Source organism: Martes martes (genome assembly GCF_963455335.1).
Source record: "Martes martes genome assembly, chromosome: 13".
NCBI lineage: Eukaryota > Metazoa > Chordata > Mammalia > Carnivora > Mustelidae > Martes > Martes martes.
Window position 1 is genome coordinate 52,229,337 of NC_137901.1, and position 21,463 is coordinate 52,250,799.

Here is a 21,463-nt window from a genome sequence, read left to right on the forward strand (position 1 = left end):
GATGAGTTACGGTGATTTATCGGATGTCAAATTTACAGTTTTTTATTTCTTCTTTAATATAGATACATTTTTCTTATACGTTGTGCCTGCTGCAAGTGATTAACAACTTATTGTGTAACTTGTGCCCAGAGATTTCTCAGGATACCCAGGGGTTAGCTCAAGTCAAGAGCTCAGTGACATTCTTAAAATGTAATCTGAGACCTTCTTTTCACAGACATTCTTACCCAAGAGACTAAATGAAAACATATGTAGAACACCTAAGATTTAAAAAAAAAAAAGGAATGAAAGAAAAGAAAAAAAAAACAAGAGCACTTCACTCTCTGTCTACAGTCAAAATTTAAAAAAAAAAAGCTATGTTTTGAGACGATGCCAGGAGTAAATGGGAAGGGGCTTCACTTACTTTTCTCGGCAATGGCAGCTTGTCTGTGGTTGAGTGAAACAAACAAACACACAAACAAAGAAGAATTTTGTTTTAGTGGTACTTCAAAGTAGCAAACCTTGACTGCATTTCATTGCCTCAGAGACATTTTGCTGCTCAGCAAAGCAGTGGAAAGTGCTGTTTTTAGGCATCTGCCAAAATGAAAGACCCTCTCTAACCATCGGGTGGGGGGAGCAGCACACCATGTTCCAGAGAAATCAGGGCACACAAATGGCAAGGGACTTACTTTAATCTCTGGAATTCAGCATAGGCTTCGTCATAGGCTTTAAGAGAAAAAAAAAGAGAGAGAGAGAGACGTTAGAATGTTCTCACCCAGAACTGACAACACACAGTAGCAGATTAAAGTTCGCAGCCTGAGGTCAGTGTGGTCAGTCCAGACATGACTAAACTGCTTGAACAGGATGGACTTTGCAGGAGAAGCAAATACTTTCTAAGTAGAAAAGATGAAGTAGTGGATTTTAGAAGCTCCCAATTTGGTGAAAGGCCTTCCTTTCAAGCAGAGAGGAAAAGATTAGCTCTGCCAAAGATAAAATGGTAATAAAGATGGTTGCAGGATAAGCATCCTGAACATCAAAAAGACTTTTCTCTTATTAAATCATCCCACAGGGCACAGCCTCCAAGCTGGACAGTGAAACGTTTCCGTATTACGCAGTCTGGCCCATCTATCTGTGTTAAAGGGCACGGGAGCTACTATGCTCACTGCCTCCGCCAGTGCCGGCTGAAGCAATGCTTCTAAGCTGGGCCAGAGCCCAGAGAAAAGACAGTGAGACAAGGAAGGGAGAGCTACAGACTTCTAAAATCTTTCTCCCCAACCCAAGCCTGTGAGCAAGCCACTTAGAAAAGTTCAGGCATAAAGGCAGCTTTATTTTGAAATCTCTCTCACCTCCTCTTTGCTCCTGTGTGGTCTGAGAATCACCATATTTTACTTCTTGGAAGTATTTACCTAATACTAATCCATCCCATCTCCTTTTATGGAGGGGAAAAAGAAGCATAAAAAGTCGGGCTTCAAGTCTCTGGAGGTCGACCAGTTAGGCTAAGCGTTCAGTTCTCCTCTTTTTGCCCACACAACGCTGAGAAAGAGCTGGGCCCTGCTGAACTAATCTGCTTGGGTGGGCCAGAGAATAAAAGAAATTTTTTTTTTTTTAGTTTTAAATTTATCCACCCCTTCCTGTTGCCATTTTTTGGTTGTCAGAGGAACTACAGAAGAAATCCCGTTACTGCAGCCTGTGACTCAGGAGCAGTGGAGCCTGAAGGCAGCCATTCCCCTCTTTCTAGCCCTCCTGGGTGGGAGATGAGGGGTGGGTGGGTGTAGGGGGGAAGTGGAGGGAGGAAGGGCCTGGTGGCTCAGCCCAAAACAATTCAAGGCAGGACTGCTGAAAGGCTGAGCTCTTGTGAGTCTACTCTCTGCAGATTAAAAACACTAAGACTTCTGGAATATTCACACTGCATTTTAGTATATGAAGAGGTAGAAGAAAAAGTCAGTCCAAGGTCTCCCTAAGGAATGTGAGGCAGAAGCTAGACAGGAGCAGTGGAAGGACTGCCCAGAGGCTGAGTCCTTGAGGTCCTTGAGGGGGGATGATAGAGACAGGAGCTGGAGGCAAGGACGGTGATAAATAAGCTACACATTAAGAGCCTCGGGGCACAACATCCTGACCTTGTGGCTTCCAAGACCTTGGGGCTGACAGATGAAGAGCCACAGTTTCGGAACACAAGCTCCCTCTCCTCATCCACCTCTCTGAGCTGTTTATCTTGTGGTTGCTAGCTGCACGTTACCTCTCGACCCTATCTTCCACATCTCTCATCACTTCCTGCTTCTCTTCCCTCTTCTCTCCAGATGCCCCCAGTCTCACTGCAGATGACCAAGACATCTGAGGCCATAAGGACCCAACTTCTCCAACTTTCTTCTCTTCTCCTCACTACTGATCTTTGCTTATTCATATTTACCTAACCCCCTACCCCACCCCACCCTAACCCACCCCACCCCCGGGTTCTAAAGAAAAGGGATCCCTACTCCTTTCCACAGTCAATGCCTTCACCCCTGCCCTGGATCTCAGACTTTCCTTTCTTCAGAACATGGATACATTGGTTATTTCCCGTCACTCACATCTTCCAGTTCAACTGAATTCTTAAACTCTTAAACATGCTCAAACTCCAGTCACCAGAACTTCTTCAGTGCTTGTTCTTGCTCAGGTCACTGTAAATCAGCCTGCCCTCCTTTGTGAGCATGTTGAAAAGGGACTCATTTCTGTGTTTGTCTCTACTTTGTACTTTTCACTGATACTTCAAGACCCACTGAATTCTTGCTTCTACCACCATGCTGAATTTAAATTGCTTTCTTAAAATCTCTAATCATCCTCCAATAGTCAGATGCAATGGCCTTTTATCACCCTTCATTCCTTTTTAAAAGTCCGTTCCTCCACAGAAAAGTTCTAATCTGTAAAATATTCATTTACCTTGTCCAGAAAGATCTACTGTCTTCAGATGTCCAGTTTTGCCATCAAAGAGCTCCATCACATATTTGCCTTTGTCATTCGGAGTGGGCTCACTGATTTGCAGCCAGATCTGCTCCCCGGTGACCCCACTCTTAACTCTGTCTGAGTACTTAATAGGAGTCCCGCTGTTCACAGCAAAGAAAACATTGTTATTGTCTGCTTTCATCCACAGCTGATTTTTACTTTGTCTCTCTTTGAGGGTCTCACCTTAGAGTTTTACAGGGTTTCAAACAACATGAGAACCATGCATGTTCAGCTTAAGAAAAAGTGTGGGCCCTGAATCACCTAACTTGGATTCCAAGGCCCAGGGTGGGGGTAGGGGGTGGACAGTCTGTACATTTAACCTCCAACAGCAGTCTGGGGCCCTAGCTGATTGCAACACCAATAATTCTCAGTGGTATTAATTATCTTTGCTTTTGCTTCGGTTTATTCGTAGGACTAAGAGAATCTTTAAAGCGAAAAGTCCAAACTATGTATTCTATTACTGCATATTTCTTGCAGATGGTCTATGGCTATAAGTCAGATTTTACAAACTAAGTAAAAACAGACTTAAGGAGGGTCATCTGTGGCTGACATCTATTGACATAAGTGGTTACAAAGCTATTTAAAACAATGAAAAGCAGAGTCTGCCATGATGAATGACGCACTTTCTCCGTCCCTGGACATGAGTTCCTCCAAATTCTATAGCAGGTCATGAGCAGACACATACATTCCCTTCTTTAGAGAATAAAAGTAAATAGAACACTTGGCCTTGTGATCTGATGATTTAGAAATGTTACTGTTATAAATGAAGTAAGAAAAAGGTAGAGGTAGGTATACTGTCAATGACGCTGAAAGACACTTTATGAAGAGTTTGTAAACATGTGAGGAAATCAGAAAAAAAGCAGTATACAAAACTACTTAATTATAGTAACAATTATGCATACAGAAAAGACTGGAAGTACACCAAAAATTTCACACTGTGGCTAGGAAAACTATGGATGATATTATCTTATAAGCTCTTTCTAATATGTAATATGATATTATAAGTGTATTTTCTAAAACAAGCATGTATTACATTTGTAGTTGTAATAAACAAAATGAACTAAAAACAGAAAAGCAAAAATCTCCACTAAAAAAGTTTCAGCTTTCAAATAAACATTCAGCATTTTTCTTATACAGTACATTTTTAAAAATATATTCACAAACTGCCATAAGAGGGGCACCTGAGTGGCTCAGTCAATTAAGCATCTGTTTTTGGCTCAGGTCATGACCTCAGGGTCCTGGGATCAAGCCCCAGGGTAGGCTTCCTGCTCAGTGGGGAGCCTGCTTCTTCCTCTCCCACTCCCTTTACCCTTCTCCTTCCCCAAAATTTTTTAAAAAAGGAAAAAAAAACTGCTATAAGATGTAGGGTAAAGGAACCCATCCGTGCCCACAGACTTGAGTCTGAGAAATATATATGTCTTAAAGAGTTAGAAAGATAGTCCTTAGGAAAAAAAAAGAAAGAAAGAAAGAAAGATAGTCCTTGGTTTTGCTCTAATAAATCTGTTTGAATTCTCTAACCTCTGACTAACATGCATAATATAGTATCTTAAATTTTTAAAGCCCTTCATGGTTTACAAAGTGCCATAAATTTCATTCTCTCATTGGCTCCATCACTATTATGAGATAGAACAGGTACTGTTCCTATTTTGTATGAAAGAAACCTAAGATTTCAAAATATTAAATGACTTGCCTAAGATTCAAGGGCAGATAGGAATGAAGTCAAGGTTAAAACCCATTTCAAGCTTTTTTCCTGTTATGCCACACTTACATAAAGGCAGTGAAGACAATCAGTCCTTGGTTCCTGAATCTTTCATAGGCACATGGGTACACAAAATAGTCATTCAGCTGACTAGACCAAATAGTGTAAAAGGTTTATGCCTTGCTAGTCTAATAGCAACTTCCTTAAAACTGAATGTTCTAATTTCTTTGAGCAAGTAATTCTTTTAAAGATGATATAAAGCTTTTTGATGACTCAGTTAATTCGTCTCTTATTCTTCAGACTGATATATTAGAATGTCCTAGATGTCACAAAGGAATTTCCTAGAATTTGATCTATTTTAACTTATAATTACTTTCCTAAAATGTGTTCTGAAAGAAATAGAACAAAGGACTGAAACCCCAAGCATTCAAATTGGAATTTCACTTGTTCTCTCCCCACTCTCTCTCTCTCTTTTTTTTTAAGGGCTCAGGAAAAGAAGAATAAGAATAAAAACACGGTTCTATATCATAGTAGTCATTTTAAAGAAAACACAAATGTCTGTTTTGTGGGACCCAGTTCCGGTTAAATGTTCAATCTAGACTTTTAAAGCAACTGGAACACCACTGTGTGGGGAGCTCTGGAGCCAGGCCTGGGCTCAGTCCTCCAACTGCCACTTAGCTGTATGACCTCAAGCAAGTCATTCCCAAGCCTGAGCTTCCTAGACCTGCCTCCTAGAGTTGTGAATAGTAAATGAATTCATACACATGAAGGGCTTGGGACAGTGGCCAGCATGTGATAGACATCCACTATAGGGAAGATACAAATAAACACTGTTGTGTGCCTTCACCCAGGGCTGCCACACTGACCTACTGCTCAGTGGGGCTCCTAAAGAACTTCTGGAATGAGAACCCCCTGCATCCGAAGAGTGGACTGAAGGCACCTGTGCCCCATCAGATTTCTATGCCAGCCTGCTGTTCTCTTTCAGCTCAGGACATTTCAAGGAAGGGCAGCGGTTAAGGACAATGTTGAAAGTATAACAGGAGGACTGACTGAACATAGAAACCTACTTTAGCTCTTAGAATCCCAGAGGTGAACTTGGGTTCACCTATACTCCACAAAGGAACCTGGGATTAGAACAGATCTGCAGGCTCAGTCTAGCTCAAATACACATTCCCAAAGTAATCTTGAATCCCCAAAGCCTTCCAAGGGTGGACAAGAGACATGCCCATGCCCAACTATGCCAACTGCTATCAATGATAACAAGAACAAACTCAGGCACTCCACTGGATTAGGTTTCTTTGTTGAATGGCTATTAACTCATATAATGGGAAATGTGGTGGCTCGTGGTACGTGCCGCTTCAGTTTTGTTCCAGACCATAGCAGGGGTGAGCTGTGTTTAGAAAGAAGGGATAAGAATCTCATTTGCCTGGCAAAGCAGAGGGAGCCCAAGCTCAACCTTCTGGATGTAGAAGTTCCATTACAGAGATGTGTATGGATGATGACAGTTCCCAGATCACAAAGACAGATGATCTTAGCCATCACTGGCCTCACCACGCACGTGTTGAGGGAAAGTGCTAACCTCATGCTAAGGGAATGTGGGGTGCTTCTGTCCTACACTTGTCAACATCAGAGCTGGGAAGTAAGAAGGCTCCATACCTGAGAGGAAGAAGAGAGGATTGTTGCTGCTCCCTCCCTACCCCTGCCAACACACACACACACACACACACACACACACACACACACACACACGGCAGAAAGAATTTCTACATGGCAGTTAAGTTCCCATTTACTTACTTGTGGGACCAGTTAACTTTCAGATCATCCAGGTAGTAAGTAACAAAAGAGTACAGCCGGATGCCCTCAGCTGTGCTCTGGATTTTCAGGTCTGTAGCAGACAGAGCTGAAAGAGGAAAACAGGATAGTTCATACAGCTGTAAGCCTATTCAGAATAGTGAAGCATTGTCGTGGGGAGACCATTTTAACTTACCTATGGTTTTACATACTTCACTCATCAGTTCTTTAAAGGCTGTGAATAGAGATTCATAGATAGAGCTTTAGCATAAAAATGCTCAATGTAGGGTCAGATCTCAAATTGTGAGTAGCATGTGATCTTAGCATTAACCTGCCTGGTGAAGAGTATTGGCCACAGGAGAATTTGCTGATCAACTGACCAGAAGTGCTCTTTGAGGGAATACCACCTCAATTTGTATCAACTTTTAAAAAGATTCCTGCTCTTATTCTGATATATTTTTCCCTCTAATTCTTTGTAACTGTCACCATATTCACATTCTAGAGAAAGCCACAGTGAGATTTCCAGGAAGGTTCTGGGCTTTAGGATTCTCTTCTTGAGTCCCAAGAAGTCTTAGGTTACATACGTGGAATTTTCTTATCTGTGTCATCAACTCATAACGAATTAGCCAATCAGGTTTCCTGATATTTCTCTGCCTGATAATGCTTCTTGCCAATAAGCACATTTAGTCTTGCCTCCACCAGGATCAGGAAGGTGAAATCAAAGTCAGACCTACACCGTTAGTAATATGTTAAAGATCTTGTTCAAGAGCATGCTTGGAAGTTTGGTGGTCACATGTATGTCTTTGTTATCACGACATATTTGTCCTTAGAACTCTCTGAAAAATGGAAATTGCTTTCTTGCTCTGCTAATAACTGAGAGACTTGACAACTTGACATTTCATATATAAATCTGTCTTGCCATCTGTTAAGAGTGGACTATTCGGTGACATGTTTTTCATGGTAATTTATTATTTTTTTAATAAACATTTTTTTTAAAGTAATCTCTACACTCAACTTGGAGCTCAAACTCACAACCCTGAGATCAAGAGTTGCATGCTCCTCCCACTGAGATAGCCAGATGTCCCTCACAGTAGCTTTTGATTCTGGAACATTTTTTATAGGGTTGAAACAAAAATGATGATTTATATTGAAAACAGAACCCTTGTGGACTATGGACTATAAATTCTCTGAAAATCAAAAGTACTCTTTGATTTCCAGGAAGACTAAAAGTGAAATATTTTTTAATAACACAGTAGTTCACTCTGCTGGAATTTAAATTAAAACAAAATCTATGAACAGAAACTCAGCATAACCTTAGTTATTACTTAACTAGTTAAGTTAGCTAACTTAGTTAGTTAGTTAACTAACTTAAATAGTTCTATACACAGAACACACAAAATGAACCCCAGCAGTTAGGAGAAGACTGACCTTCATCCACAAGCTTCAGTCTGCTCTTATCTTTTCCTCTGTCGTCTTTCAGGATAACTTCGTAAATCCCAGCATCTTTCTTGGAAAACTAAGGGGGAAAGGAAACACCACATTGCAGATTATAGCAGCCTCAGAGAATGGTGTTTGCATTTTTAAGGTCCTGTGGTTTATAGACCCGCTGTCAAATCACACACTTAACAAACATCTGGCAAAGGGAGTGATGAGGACTTCACAGATGAACCTGTCTGTCATCATTTGACCTGCTAGCAGTCCTGATTTTTCATCCTCTAAAATTATAATTGATTTGAGACTTAAATTCCTTATCCTTTACTCTACCTTTATATTAAAAACTAATGATCACATATATTTGAAAGATATGTTCTTTTAGACAAAAAGTAGATAAAAATCTGTACTTAACTGAATACTGTGTCTGATTGTCTCTGTACTTTTGGGAACAAGCTATCATGAGGCTTAAGAGCAAACCACTTAATTGAAGAATCCACTTAATTGTCCTGCCACTCACCCAACTATGAAAAGAGGTAGTTCAGAGAGGCCAGAGTTGATGGTGTCTAGCCAATACTGGTTGGATATTGGATATCTGACAAATCCATGCCTTATCACAAGGTGAGAGAAGATTTTGTGTTCCTATGGCTTGTTTTTTGGGTGATGTCAGGGCAGGGATCTTTGGAGCAGCAAGAAGTAAGGTGTTAAAAATGTGTGGGGCAAAGGCATACAGAATCTAGTCTCTTTTTTAGAAGAATGTAGGGTACAGAACTAATATACTTACATTTCACACTTACAGTCACCTACCTCTGTTATAAGCAGGGTACATATACCATCCTTAAAGTCATGCTTTTCATCCACTGATATCTCTCTTTCATCTTTGTACCACACAATATGAGTCTCCTTCTTAATATTTGCCACCTAGAAGAAAAACCATAATTATACTTCTTGAAATAGGGGACTGCTACTCTTACAAAACTAAATAGTTCTTAACGTAGCATTGGATAGAACAGAAAGCACTGAACTTAGAAGACACAGATTTCTTTTTAACTTTATTTTATTTTTTCAGTGTTCCAAGATTCATTGTTTATGCATCATACCCAGTGCTCCATGCAATATATACCCTCCTTAATACCCACCACCAGGCTCACCCAACCCCCATCCCCCTCCCCTCCAAACCCCTCAGTTTGTTTCTCAGAGTCCACAGTCTCTGATGGTTCATCTCCCCCAAGGGAGATGGGGGAAATCAGAGGGGGATAAGACATAGATCTCTAAAAGGATCAACTGAAAGCTACTTTAATTGATAAAGAGTTTAAAATAAAATAGATATAAGTGAATAAACCTAACTCAATAGCATTTCTATGTCCAACAATAAAAATTGATTTTAAAACTGTCTGGTGGAAAAAACAAAACAAAACAAAATAAACCAAAAAAACCTGGTGGGCAGAAAAGAATAGATACATGATAGCAGTCAGACTTAAATAAAATAAATAATAATAATAAATATCTGAAAATCATGGGCAGACACATCCCATCACATTAAAATATAGCCTGTGTCACACCCACAAAAAAAATCCTTTATCAAAAGAACAGAATGAGTAAGTATATATCTAAATGAGTAAATATGTATCTAAATATTTTATTTTTTATTTTTTTAAGTTTATTTATTTATAGTTTCTACATACATGGAACTCAAACTCACGAGTCTGAGATTAAGAGCCACATGGTCTACTGACTGAGTCAGCCAGGCACCCCTCTAAATATTTTTTAAAAGACTAATGAAGTTTTGCAAATAACTGTGGAAGGTAAGTATGTTTTTAAAAACATTTTTTAATTAAAGTATTTTCAGGTTTATTGAGATATAATTGACATACAATGTATAATTTTAAGGTAAATATATTGATTTGAGATATGTATATATTATAAAATGATTACCACAGTAAGTTTAGTTAACATCCATCAACTATGATTTAATAAATTAATTCCTTAGCAATTTTGAGGAAATATTTAAATCCTATACCTATACAAACTTCAAATAGGCTAAACACACTCATACAGTTAAAGAGATCTTGAGCTTAATCTACAATGTTTGAATTTTCTACAAAGAAGAGTATATTCATGTATTTCTTATATAATTAAAATTATATAAAATTATATAAAAAAGTAAAGACTTCATACAAATCAAGAAAACAATCCCTAACACCTAGGTGATGACTGAAGAAATGAACACATAATTCCCCAAAGAGGAGATATAACCACAAAACAAACAGATGAAAAAAAATGTTTAATGTAATTATAAACAAGGGTATGCAAGCTTTAAAATGTTAAAAACTTTCCATTAATAAATGAAACAATGTGGGATCAGGAGGGAGACAAACTATGAGAGACTCTTAATCTCACAAAACAAACTGAGGGTTGCTAGGGGCTGAGCGGGTAGGGAGAGGGTGGTTGGGTTATGGACATTGGGGAGGGTATGTGCTATGGTGAGTGCTGTGAAATGTGTAAGCCTGATGATTCACAGACCTGCACTCCTGGGACAAATAATACAGAATATGTTAATATAAATTAAATAAATAAATATTAACATAAACATAAATTAACATAAGAACCAACACTGGTAACTCTATAGTGAAACCAGCACACACAGACATTCTTTATAATCCTGTAAACTGGTCCCTGAATTATAGGAAGTAACTGTTACTAGGCAACATCGCTTCTGATAAAAATGACCCCTGACTGGGAAAAAAGCTGGGACTAGGAGGGACTAGAAATGGACTCCACAGCTTTAGGTTTCCCTAAGTATGCTGACACTTGTAATTTGGGCATGCCCCTCATGGGGACCGCTGGAAGCTTTGCCTAGGGAGTTGTTACAAGAGGTATTGGATGCTTAGAGTATGAAGTATTTTTAAAGCCATTGCATTTCCTACACTGACCAAAGTAGGTCTTGTCCCCTTGCACCTTAGCTGTCATCAGGGGGTGGTAAAGTGGATTTCTGCAGGAGAGGTGTGCCCAGCACTGCCTTGCAGGCAAGCTGGGGTTCTTGTCCCATATTCTATTGAGTAGAGTAGTTCCAAATGGGGCTGGCCCACGATAGTCTCATGAATCTAACTACGCATACCCCATTAGCTATAATGAATATATAAATTGCTAAATGTACCAAAATTGCTATAATCATGAAACAAAGAGCAATGGCAAGACAGAGGAAAGTTCATTCTACCTGAACAGAGAAGGAAAAGGCTTTACAGAAAAGATAACTAAGCTGGAACTACAGAAAGGATTTTGTCAGAGAAGCTGAAAGAAGATCACTCCAGGCACTGGAACAGCATGAATACGTAATGTACAGAATCTCTTTCTACATTCAGAATCTGGGCAAGGGGCTGATCCTCCTGAGGAAAGCCATTGAAACAAAACACCAGAGTTCACCTCCCAGAAGGCTAGTGTAATAGGTAGTACAGAAAGAAGAAGGATAGACATGTGGGTCTCGGGGAAGGCATGGTTTATGGGGTGGGCAGTGTGAAGGAGAAAGCGAGTCAGGGGCAACATGGCCGTGGACAGCCTGGAGGAGAGAGAGGGCTTTGGGTGGTGCCTGAGAAACAGTTTTTCAGGAAGCCTGCATTTCCTGAGAGGCTAAAGCCTAGACTTTATCTTCGGACACATTTCTGGTAGACAGCTGTTCCTTTAAATGTCATCAGACCTAGAAGAGATGGGGGCACTTGGGTTCTGAGTTTTACAATGCCAATGCCAAACCCATGCTTCTACTTTGGAGTCACTGTCTGCTGTCAGGACCTTCACACTCCAGTCTCAAAACATTCTGATGACTCACTCAGCTGAACACAACATGAGCTAACACACAAAATGATTCAGAATGTGATATGGACTTCTATTTCTAAATTTTTCCCTAGGCCTAATGAGACAATTGGTCATGAGCTGCAAACTCTTGACCAAGAGTCTTCCATCGCGGCAGCACACTGGTTTCAGAACCCACAGCTGAGCTAGCCAATATTCAAAGGTATTGTTGCCTCAGTCATACAAGCTAGATAGGAAATTGCTACACTTCCATGGAAAGACAGTGTATCTGGAATGACTGTGGAATAGATCTATTACTTAGAATGAATATTTGGCCTGAAACAAAGACATTGTGAGATTCTTCTGAGATTAATTTTTTTTTCTTTAAATGGGGGCAGGGGAGAGAAGAAAGAATAGGCAGAGCACAAAGGCTTTTTAAGGCAGTGAAAAAACTCTGTATGATACTATAATGGTGGATAAAGGTCATTATATATTCATCTAAACCCACAGAATAAATAATGCCAAGAGTGAACCCTAATGTAAACGGTGGACTTTGGGCAATTATGACATGTCCATGTAGAATCATCATTTGGAACAAATGTGCGACTCTGGTGGGGGGATGTTGATGAAGATGCTGGGTATACAAGTATGGGGACAGGGGCTACCTGGGAAATCTCTGTACCATCCCTGTAATTTTGTTGTGAACCTAAAACTTACCCTAAAAAACATAAAGCCTTGATTTAAAAAGAGAAGAGCCAGTCCTTATCAACTAGGGTGAAATTAGTAGGTGCAATCATCTTATCTTCCCATATTTTTATGTTGTTTTATTTTATCTTATTTTAGGTTTCATTTTATTTTATGTATCTTCCCAACCAATGATTACAGTAATAATCAATGGCAAGAATGTGTCACTTAGCATTTTGGTTCAAATGGCGATGAAAAATTGGTCTTTCCTTTCTCACATTCTACGTTATTTTTATTTCACTTATATCAAATATTTAAAATTTACCTACTTCTTACCCTGCATTTCTTCTTTTTTTTTTAAAGATTTGATTATTTATTTTAGAGAGAAAGGAAGAGAGGGGGCAGGCAAAGGGAGAGAATCTCAAGAAATTCCCCACTAAGTGGGGAGCTTGACACTGGGCTGGATGTGGGGCTCAAGTCCCTTGACCCACGAGATCCTGACCTGAGCCAAAATGGAGTTGGATGCTCAGCCTACTGTGCCACCCAGATGCCTCCTTACCTTGCATTTCAATAGTACATTACATTCACCAGTCACTTCCCAGCTCAAATACTCAGCAAAATGAGGACCTAGAAAATTTCAATGACATCAATAATCACTCTATTAATCACAAATGCAAAATCAAAGCTCATTCTTAAATTCTAAAATGATATATGTATACAAAGTATATTTATACACATAAATATATAAAGTGATACTTTAAAATTCAAGATTAGTTTTCAAATATTTTAAACTGACATAAATTTAATAATAAATATTTTCAATTATTTTTTTATTTACCAGGGCATTATTAACATTAGCAATAAGATACACTTAACTTTGTTACAGAATTAATCTTGGAATATTTTCTTCAAGAAATACAGTTTTTCTCTTTACTCACTGCCCATTTTTACCTTGTTTCCTGATCCATTCTTGCCGCTGGAATTCGGCTTCTTTTTGGAGTTTTTTATAAACTAAAATAGAAAAACAAAGAAGTATGAATTGAGTTGAGTGGTATAACTGTATATGCCAGCCACTGTGCTGATTTTTTTTTTTAAGATTTCATTTATTTGTTTGTCAGAGAGAGACCAAGCAGGGGGAGAAGCAGGCCTCCTGCTGAGCAAGGAGCCTGATGTGGGACTAGAATCTAAGACCCTGGAATCATGACACACGCTGAAGGCAGATACTTAAATGATGTAGCCACCCAGAGATCCCTATATTCATTATTATAATATACTTATACATCATGACAACCTATTTAAGTTTTTATAATGAAGAAAGAGGCTAGGAAGGTTAAGTAAATCGTTCAAGGTCATTAAGCAAGGAAATAGTGAAATAGTATTGGATGTTGCAAATGTAGAGATTTGGCCAGCCTTTCCAAATGCCACATTTGTTAAATGCCACATTTTACATGTTGATAGTTTCTACAGTGGCTTATGGCAGCTGACATATAATCCGGTTATATAGTAGGATTAATTGATCCGGCATGAACCACTTGTGCATATTTTTCTTCTTAATTTAAGTAGTTTAAAGTAAGTACACAGTATAAGGTACTATCATTGTTTCTGAGATACAGATGCAGTCTTAATTGTATTGCAATCTACTTCACTGGAGAATTTTAATAATAAATACTTGTTTAGACAGATCATTTAACTGCAGTCTTCCCTGTGGGCTAAGGTTAAATCTGGTGAAATACTGTGGAAAGTATTCACTGAAATTGGATTCCAATGTTTGAAATACAAGAAACATTTCCTGCTGCCTTCCACATGACCACTTTGATGTCACAGGGTATTTGCACCGAAGGGAACAGTGAAGTCTTTGAGTTAATGTGCCACAGACTTCTTACCATCTCCAATGAGAACAAGAGTGGAGTGGCCAGTTGCTTTTCCATCTTGAAGCTGGAAAGTATATGTTCCCTCATCCTCATCCTGTAGCTTTTCCATGAACATTTCAATTATGCCAGTGTTTCGGTCAATATGCATCTTATATTTCTTCAATGTGGAAAGGAAAACAGAAATCAGTGAGGAAGATAAAATGCTGATGCCTGATGGAATAAACGCAAACTCCAAAGAATCATAATTTTAACAAAATTTCTTGTTAACTCTTTTTTTTAAGATGGGCTTTCAAAATCTTGTTCCCCAGAAAAAGAAAAATATGACGTGGCATATATGACCTTGACCAGAACTGATTACTATAAAGTCTGAAATTTAAATTTTTAAATACAAATAAAGTTCTGTTATCCCAAGTCAGAAATGTTGTCAAAAAGGTGTTTTTAGATTCCCATTTTACCTTCCAGATTACATTCATTTTAATTAGCAGAATAATGCAAAACAGCGTGAGGGGCATGTTTTTGTCTCATCCATTGCTATATCCCTCGCATCTTGGGCACACAAGGTCTATAGCAGGCAGTTAATAAATATATGTGGAATTAATATGTGAATAAAAATGCTTCCAAAACATGTGAAGTCCATTTGTTCCCAATAAACTGTACTTGCCCCACTGTTCTGTGCTTATTTTATATGTTACTTAGGCAACTTTTTTTTTCAATGTAAAGATAAATCTTAGCCTCTGGGCATACAAGCACAGGTTCTCTAGTGGATTTTACTTAATGAAGTTTTCTTATAAAATGTCACAGAATGAAGGCTCAGGTCTGGTATCAGCTCTGTGCTGCAGTTCATGCCCCAGAGTGTTCCCTGCAGGAAGCCAGTCTGCAACTGAGACCACATTTTTGCTTTGCTTTCCTCTACATTAGCTTGTTTCCCTAATCCCCACTCCTGAGAGAAATTCTATTTCAGACTGTCCTTCTAGGGAACCTAGCCTACGACACTGATTTCCACCAATGAAATAGTGTAAAAACTAACTGCAATGACAATGAACAGTTCTTCAAGTTCAGAGCATGTATGTGTATGTGTGCATGTGGGCAATAGCATGAGAGCCTGTGTGAACACATAAAGGAGAGTGCGTTGATGCACATGTGTGCACCAGTAGTCCCTAAATGGCTGTGGCAGAAGACAGTGATGCCAACAATGCTTTTTCCTTCGCCTGCACTGGCTGGGTGATGAGCACAGCCATCAAGGAGAATATTTCGAAAATGGAGAAGATGGGCCGCCATGGACTCTGTGTGACTTATTAAGGTTCTATACACAGTTGCTAAATGAGCTGAAAAGAAATATATTACTTTTTTTTTTTTTTGCTATTTTATGTTATTCATTCTCCCCCTCACTAATGAATCCTGAAATGTTTTTAAAACATAGCTTGATGAAAGGAGAACAGGTTGTTAATAGCGGCCACAAATCACACATCTCTCCCATCTTTTGAGTCTCTCATTTATACCTGTGATAGCACAGTAGGAGCCAGAGCTCCTAACCCCAGGTTCTTCAGTACCACGGGGTACTGGCCTGATTCTGGGAGGACAAATAAAGTGCAGATGTTGTAACTCTGTCTATGGAAATTATGTTTCTATTAAAAACAAAGCAAAGAGTAGATATATACGATCACCTATGTAAAGAAGACACCAATAGACACACACACACACACACACACACACACACACACACGTGTAGAAAAAGACCAAAAAGTATAAATCAATGTGTATATTAAAAAGTTGTAAGAATTTGTGATTTGTCCTTTCTGGATCTTTACAATTTTTTTTTACAATAAAAGTGTATTTTTTACCAGAAAAGTAACGAAATATATTTTTGCTGCATTTTTTTCTGAGCCATTGGAACAATGGACATCATTTCCTCCTCATGAAGAACCAAGTTCCTGCTGAGATTTCTAATGTGAGTATGTGAGTTCAGATAAGCATGCTGTCTCCTCTGCTTCTCAAGAGAGCAGCTATATTTTCCCAGGTAACCATACTTCTTGATTTGCCTGGGACAGTTTTGGTTTGATTCTTGTCCTAAAAAATTATTACTAGAACCCTCTTCCATTCTCAACAGTGTCCCAATTTGGATAATATGACATAATCAATCTATATTTTCCTCTACCTATTTTCTTTTTTACATGTGAAATGCCTTAAACTCTCCCACCTACCCCACAAACCAGTGGTTTTCATAAAACTTACCTGCATTTTAATAGGGCTCCCTCAGCACATTGTACAGTGATATGTTTAGAATCTAAAAAGTATGAAACATACCGGCCCTTCAAAAATCTCCTTGTCATTAAATATGTAGGTGACTTTGGTGTTGCCAGACAGCTTCTCAGCCTGCATCCAAAACCGGACCTGGCCTTTCTCCAAAATTTCAACTGCCAACTCTGACTTAATTGGGACAGCTATGCAAAATAAAAACAAAAATAGTAATTTTACTGGTAACCAATTGTATTAATACCAATTTTTCAGTGAAAAAACACTCAGTGGAAATAACAGTAGAGCACCTTGCTTCTTACAAAACCTGGAGACAGTAAGAACATCATAGGGAAAGAATGATGTTCAGAGATGGAAGATGTAGGTTCTAATCCTGCTGCCACTTTGGGCAAGTCATTCATCTTCTGTGAGTCATAGATATTTCAACTGTAAAAATAATAAGGAAGGTAAACTTACCTCCAGGGTTCCTTCAGCTAGCCTGTGTGACTCTCCACTGTGGCTTTAGGGACAATAACAAAGTGTGATGAAATAGTCTTGGGCTGGCCCCAGGAGAGCTGGAGCCTAGTCCAACATCAGCAACTGTGTGATATTAGGCAGGTCCTTTCACTTATCTGGGCCTCAGTTGACTCATTTATAAATGAACGGGATTGTACCGAATGTCTTAAATTGTCAAGAGATTTTCCAGCTCCAACAGTCTATAATCTTAATTACTTCAAAATACTGGGAAATGAGTTAAATTTTATTTTTTTCAACAATTTAACTCACTTTGGAGGTTCTTTCAAATGTTTTTAAAAATGAATTTCAAAACAGAATTAATGTTGATGATATACACAAGATGAACTAGCTTATCATTTAAACTCTATCCATCCCACTGGATTGCCAGTTCAATTACACTCCTAGACAAGGCAACATTTTTCAGAGGCAAATACATGAGTCATTATAAACAAGATATATTAAGATACAACATGGCTTGCCTCACAAAGAAAGTGAGGGAACCATATGGTATCTCTGACATACACCTGTATCACTTAAGACATTTGAGTCTGGGTGTAATTTTTAAAGTTGTCTGATATCTCTCAAAAACAGTTTTCTAAATTTCTTGTAACTTGAAAATGTTCTCTATAAAGGCTCCTCCATCCAATGGTTTTATATCAGAGGTAGCTCCAAGGCAAACTCTGTTGAAAACCATGGCGGTCTCTCAAAGTTTAGTAGTCCTTCATTTCTTTTAGGAGAAATCACCAACCTTTGCTTTCTCTAAATGGTGCTTAATCTAATCTCAAAATTTCAACAGATGCTACATTTGAATTGTAAGTTTCCCAAACTTGTATCAAATGTACGTCAGAATTTCTTTGTACTTATCCTAAAACTATCCTTTCCAAACTTTAAGGGATCCCTTTCATTTGCACTGTTCCATAGTCATTGTGAAACTCAGTTATAGACTTGTTCTGGTGAGGAACTAAACAGAGGCTCAGATGTCATCTACTGAGGGGTGTCCGTGATGCACAGAAGATGGGCTCTGATGCCATACTGTGACCTTGGACAGGTCTCTCCTCTTGAAACCTCATGCTCCTCACTGCTGAGATGGATATTATCTGCCTCATAAGACCACCAAGAAGACTGAATATGGTACCAGATGACACTAAGCCACTGTGAATAATGACCAGTGCTCAAGAAGGATGAGTTCTTTGCTCTCCTCATTTTACTGATGACAAAACTGAGCCCCAGGATACAAAGGAACATAACAGATATGTTAGTAACATATGTAGGTAGCAGAGCTGAGACCAGGGTTATTCCCTCTATTCTGTGCTCCTCTTGGTTCTCTGGCTGTCCACTCTAAAGAACAGTAGTGGTTGGCCAGTGAGTATCATGGCAGACACGAGGGTTGTGAGAGCAGAGGCTAAACTTTCTCCTTACAGGACACTCATGCTCGCTACAAGTAATTCTTGAGGAAAATGAAGAGTAGAATCTTTCCTGAGAAAGTCTGAAGACTTCATTCTGGGAAATCTAATACATGAGTGATGCAGTTACTTAAGGGGCCCAGAGTGGTGATGGAGAAGAAAGGGCATGTCCTCCTGGAAGTTTCAAGCTCTCTTAGTGTTCACTGCCCTCTCTGAGTAATAGGAACACCACTTGAGTAAACACTGGCCACCAGGAATCACTAGAGAAGGCGTGGTGGCAAACAGCAGGTGTACACACATTAATAGTCATGTCCTGCTTATGTGCTATAAAGACCACTTGGGCTTAACCACAGGTATCCATGGTGTATATCTGGTCTAGTTACTTAAATTCTCCAGACCTCAGAGTCTATACCTCTAAAACTAAATCACCTTAGAACTGAGACTTTTAAGGTCACTGTGGAATTTAAATGATATACTCCATTTCAGCACCCTACAAATACTCTGGCATATAATAAGTGCTCTATAAATTTGGCTATTAATATTTTGGGACCTCTTTCCTCCTCCAGTGGCTTCAACAACACCCTAGAACCATCAATTATAAAATATATTGACACCTAAAAGGATATACCAAATAGATACAATTTATGTATATGTGTTTGCGTCTATCTGTACACATAGTGTATATGTGCACCAGAGGGATAATAATCAAGAGATATTATGCAGGATGTTGACAATACTGAAATATACCTTCCATCACCTCCCTCGCAATACCTTGGAATCTTCAAGTAAGCTGTCTCTCTACACTGCAGCTTAATATCAATAGTGGCAAAATCAACTAGGCTATTTTCTGTTTTTAGCTTTATACATTTTTATTTTTTCCTTCATCTTGGTCCTAAATTTCCTTACACTCCTTTCTCTGGCAGTTAATTTGTTCCAGCAAAATATCTATTTTTTGTAGGTTTAAGGCATATGTTCAGTGGTTTTCAAAATATTTTTGAAAACAGCTTAAAATAGAATTTACTGCACCAAGGGATAAAGGAACAGCATACTCCTTATTACATTCTATAAGAAACAAGACCCATTTAAAACCTTACAAAATCTCATGAAAAGACTTAATGATATGTCAACATTTACCGAGAGGAAGTGGGTATAAATTGAGAAATTAGATCTGCTGTTTTGACCCTTCCTCAGATCTCTGAAAATATTCATGTAGTCAGGCTGATCTAATAGAAGTGGGAGAAAGAAAAGTGTGGGAGCTGTATTCTTGAAAATGCTGCTCCAGTGGGCTAAGCAAATCTCCAGGAGACCTGATACTTGCATGTCAGAGTTTCTAACACATGTTGAGTTCTCTCTCTCTGCCTACCCAAATGCCACATGAGTTTTCTGCTACTCTCTCTCCTAGAACCAGTAATTAGAGTGAACATGCTTATGCAAAATAAATATCTCAGCATACGTGACAGTGATATCAGACAATTACTGTCTTCAAGTCCATATGATCACTGAACATCAGGGAGGCTTGGGCACTTCCAATTCAACAGTAACACCCCATGTTGTCTCATCACCATCCTTTAAGCTAAATGTAAACATTGTTTGGACCAGCTGTTGCCTAGACACTTTGCCAATGTTTACTGTCCGACTAACTAGATTAGTGGATGCTGCTGTTTCTTTCCATTTCCACCAATGTTTGGGAGGAGACAGTGTGATCACGAATGGGGTCTGGCTGTGTTCAATATAGTGACCCTCTCTACCACTCCCTACTTCACAGCCTTGGGGACATGAAGGGAGAGCATACTGCACAGCTTGTAGACAGATCTTCTACAAGTGGGTTTTTTGAGGATAACTGCTGTTATGTAAAAGTTCAAGGATCTCTCACAGCATCTCTATTTGGTAGGTGCTACAAACGATTACAACAGCCAGTTCTAGAAAGGAAACTAAGACGTGGGAAATTAAAATTGAGTTGCTCAGGTTCATCGAGTGGGTCAAAAGTACAGAATATAGAGAGGACGGTCCAAACTTCTACCTTCCATGCAATTAAAAAATAATAATAACTTTGAAGATACCATTCACAGTATTACTTTTCCAGTTTTATGGTGAATAAGTGTACAGATGAGAAATGGTTCTCTCCCTGAGTTCAGAAAGTTTGTATTCTATATCCACACCCCACAGACACCCCCACTGTGCTGCTTTGTTGAACAAAGTTGGTTTTGAGAACATAACAGCTGAGGACAATAGTCACTAACACTCAGCCTCAGGATAGAACAAGCAATCCTTGGGAATGGAAAAGAAGTCAGGCAATTAGTTCCAGAGCAGTGTTTCTTTTTCAATCACAGCCTTCACTGAGAATTTTGGGAGAGCTACAGACCTTTCTCCTAGAAAAATGGATATATACAAACATACAAGGTTTTGCCTGTAGTGTGGAGTCACGATATAGTTTCCTGAGTTCCTGAAAAGTCTGTATTGGTGAAGGAGTTGTATTTTAGGGTCTAAAGAGTAAAACAAAACAAAACAAAACTCGTGATTTAAAAGAGTGAGTGTGTATTACCACTCTTCATTTGTTTTCTCAAACTGGATAACCCACTAGTTTGGGCAATAGATATCAATGACAAGAGAACTTATCAGGTCAGTGGAACTTTCCGAGTATCATTTCAGACTTCTTTCTCTTCTTTTAGGTGTGGACTGCGAAATTAAATCTTTTATGTGGAAAGTACTTTATTGAAGAGTTTGTTCAGAAGAGATAGTTCAGAGAGATTCTTTTTCTGACTAGGGCATCTTTACCTCATTTTCCAGGAGTTTAAAATGGTAGATAATGTCTTTAGATTATCTTTATTTAGAAGTGTGGTTCTTCTGTTAAGTGCTAACATTAAATTGCTTAGGAAGAGATTGGTTTGCCTAAAAAACATGTGAGTTAGTGTATACAGGATCATATAATATATGGGATTCCAAAGTACATAGGCAAAAAGTGAAGAACTTAATTACTCAGCTATGACACCTGTGTAACCTGCCACTTCACTGTGTAACAGCATGGGATGTGTTTTCTATGTTAGTATCTATATCTCTTTAGAACAATGGCCAAGATAAAAGCAGCCCTTCTGGAA

General features: G+C 38.8%; 1 protein-coding gene across 2 annotated transcripts in view; it reads right to left on the bottom strand.

Annotated features, from left to right (window-relative positions):
- Positions 1-21,463, bottom strand: part of MYOM1 (myomesin 1) — a 152,822-nt gene that overhangs the window by 6,284 nt on the left and 125,075 nt on the right. For both annotated transcript variants that reach the window (XM_080820935.1, XM_080820934.1), the window contains 11 exons: positions 16,522-16,658; positions 14,230-14,374; positions 13,298-13,357; positions 12,906-12,973; positions 8,684-8,797; positions 7,874-7,961; positions 6,642-6,680; positions 6,449-6,554; positions 2,893-3,056; positions 666-702; positions 401-423 (listed from right to left, as the gene is read on the bottom strand). In XM_080820935.1, coding sequence (XP_080677061.1) covers positions 401-423; positions 666-702; positions 2,893-3,056; positions 6,449-6,554; positions 6,642-6,680; positions 7,874-7,961; positions 8,684-8,797; positions 12,906-12,973; positions 13,298-13,357; positions 14,230-14,374; positions 16,522-16,658 — 981 coding nt within the window. The remainder of the gene's footprint in view (positions 1-400; positions 424-665; positions 703-2,892; positions 3,057-6,448; positions 6,555-6,641; positions 6,681-7,873; positions 7,962-8,683; positions 8,798-12,905; positions 12,974-13,297; positions 13,358-14,229; positions 14,375-16,521; positions 16,659-21,463) is intronic.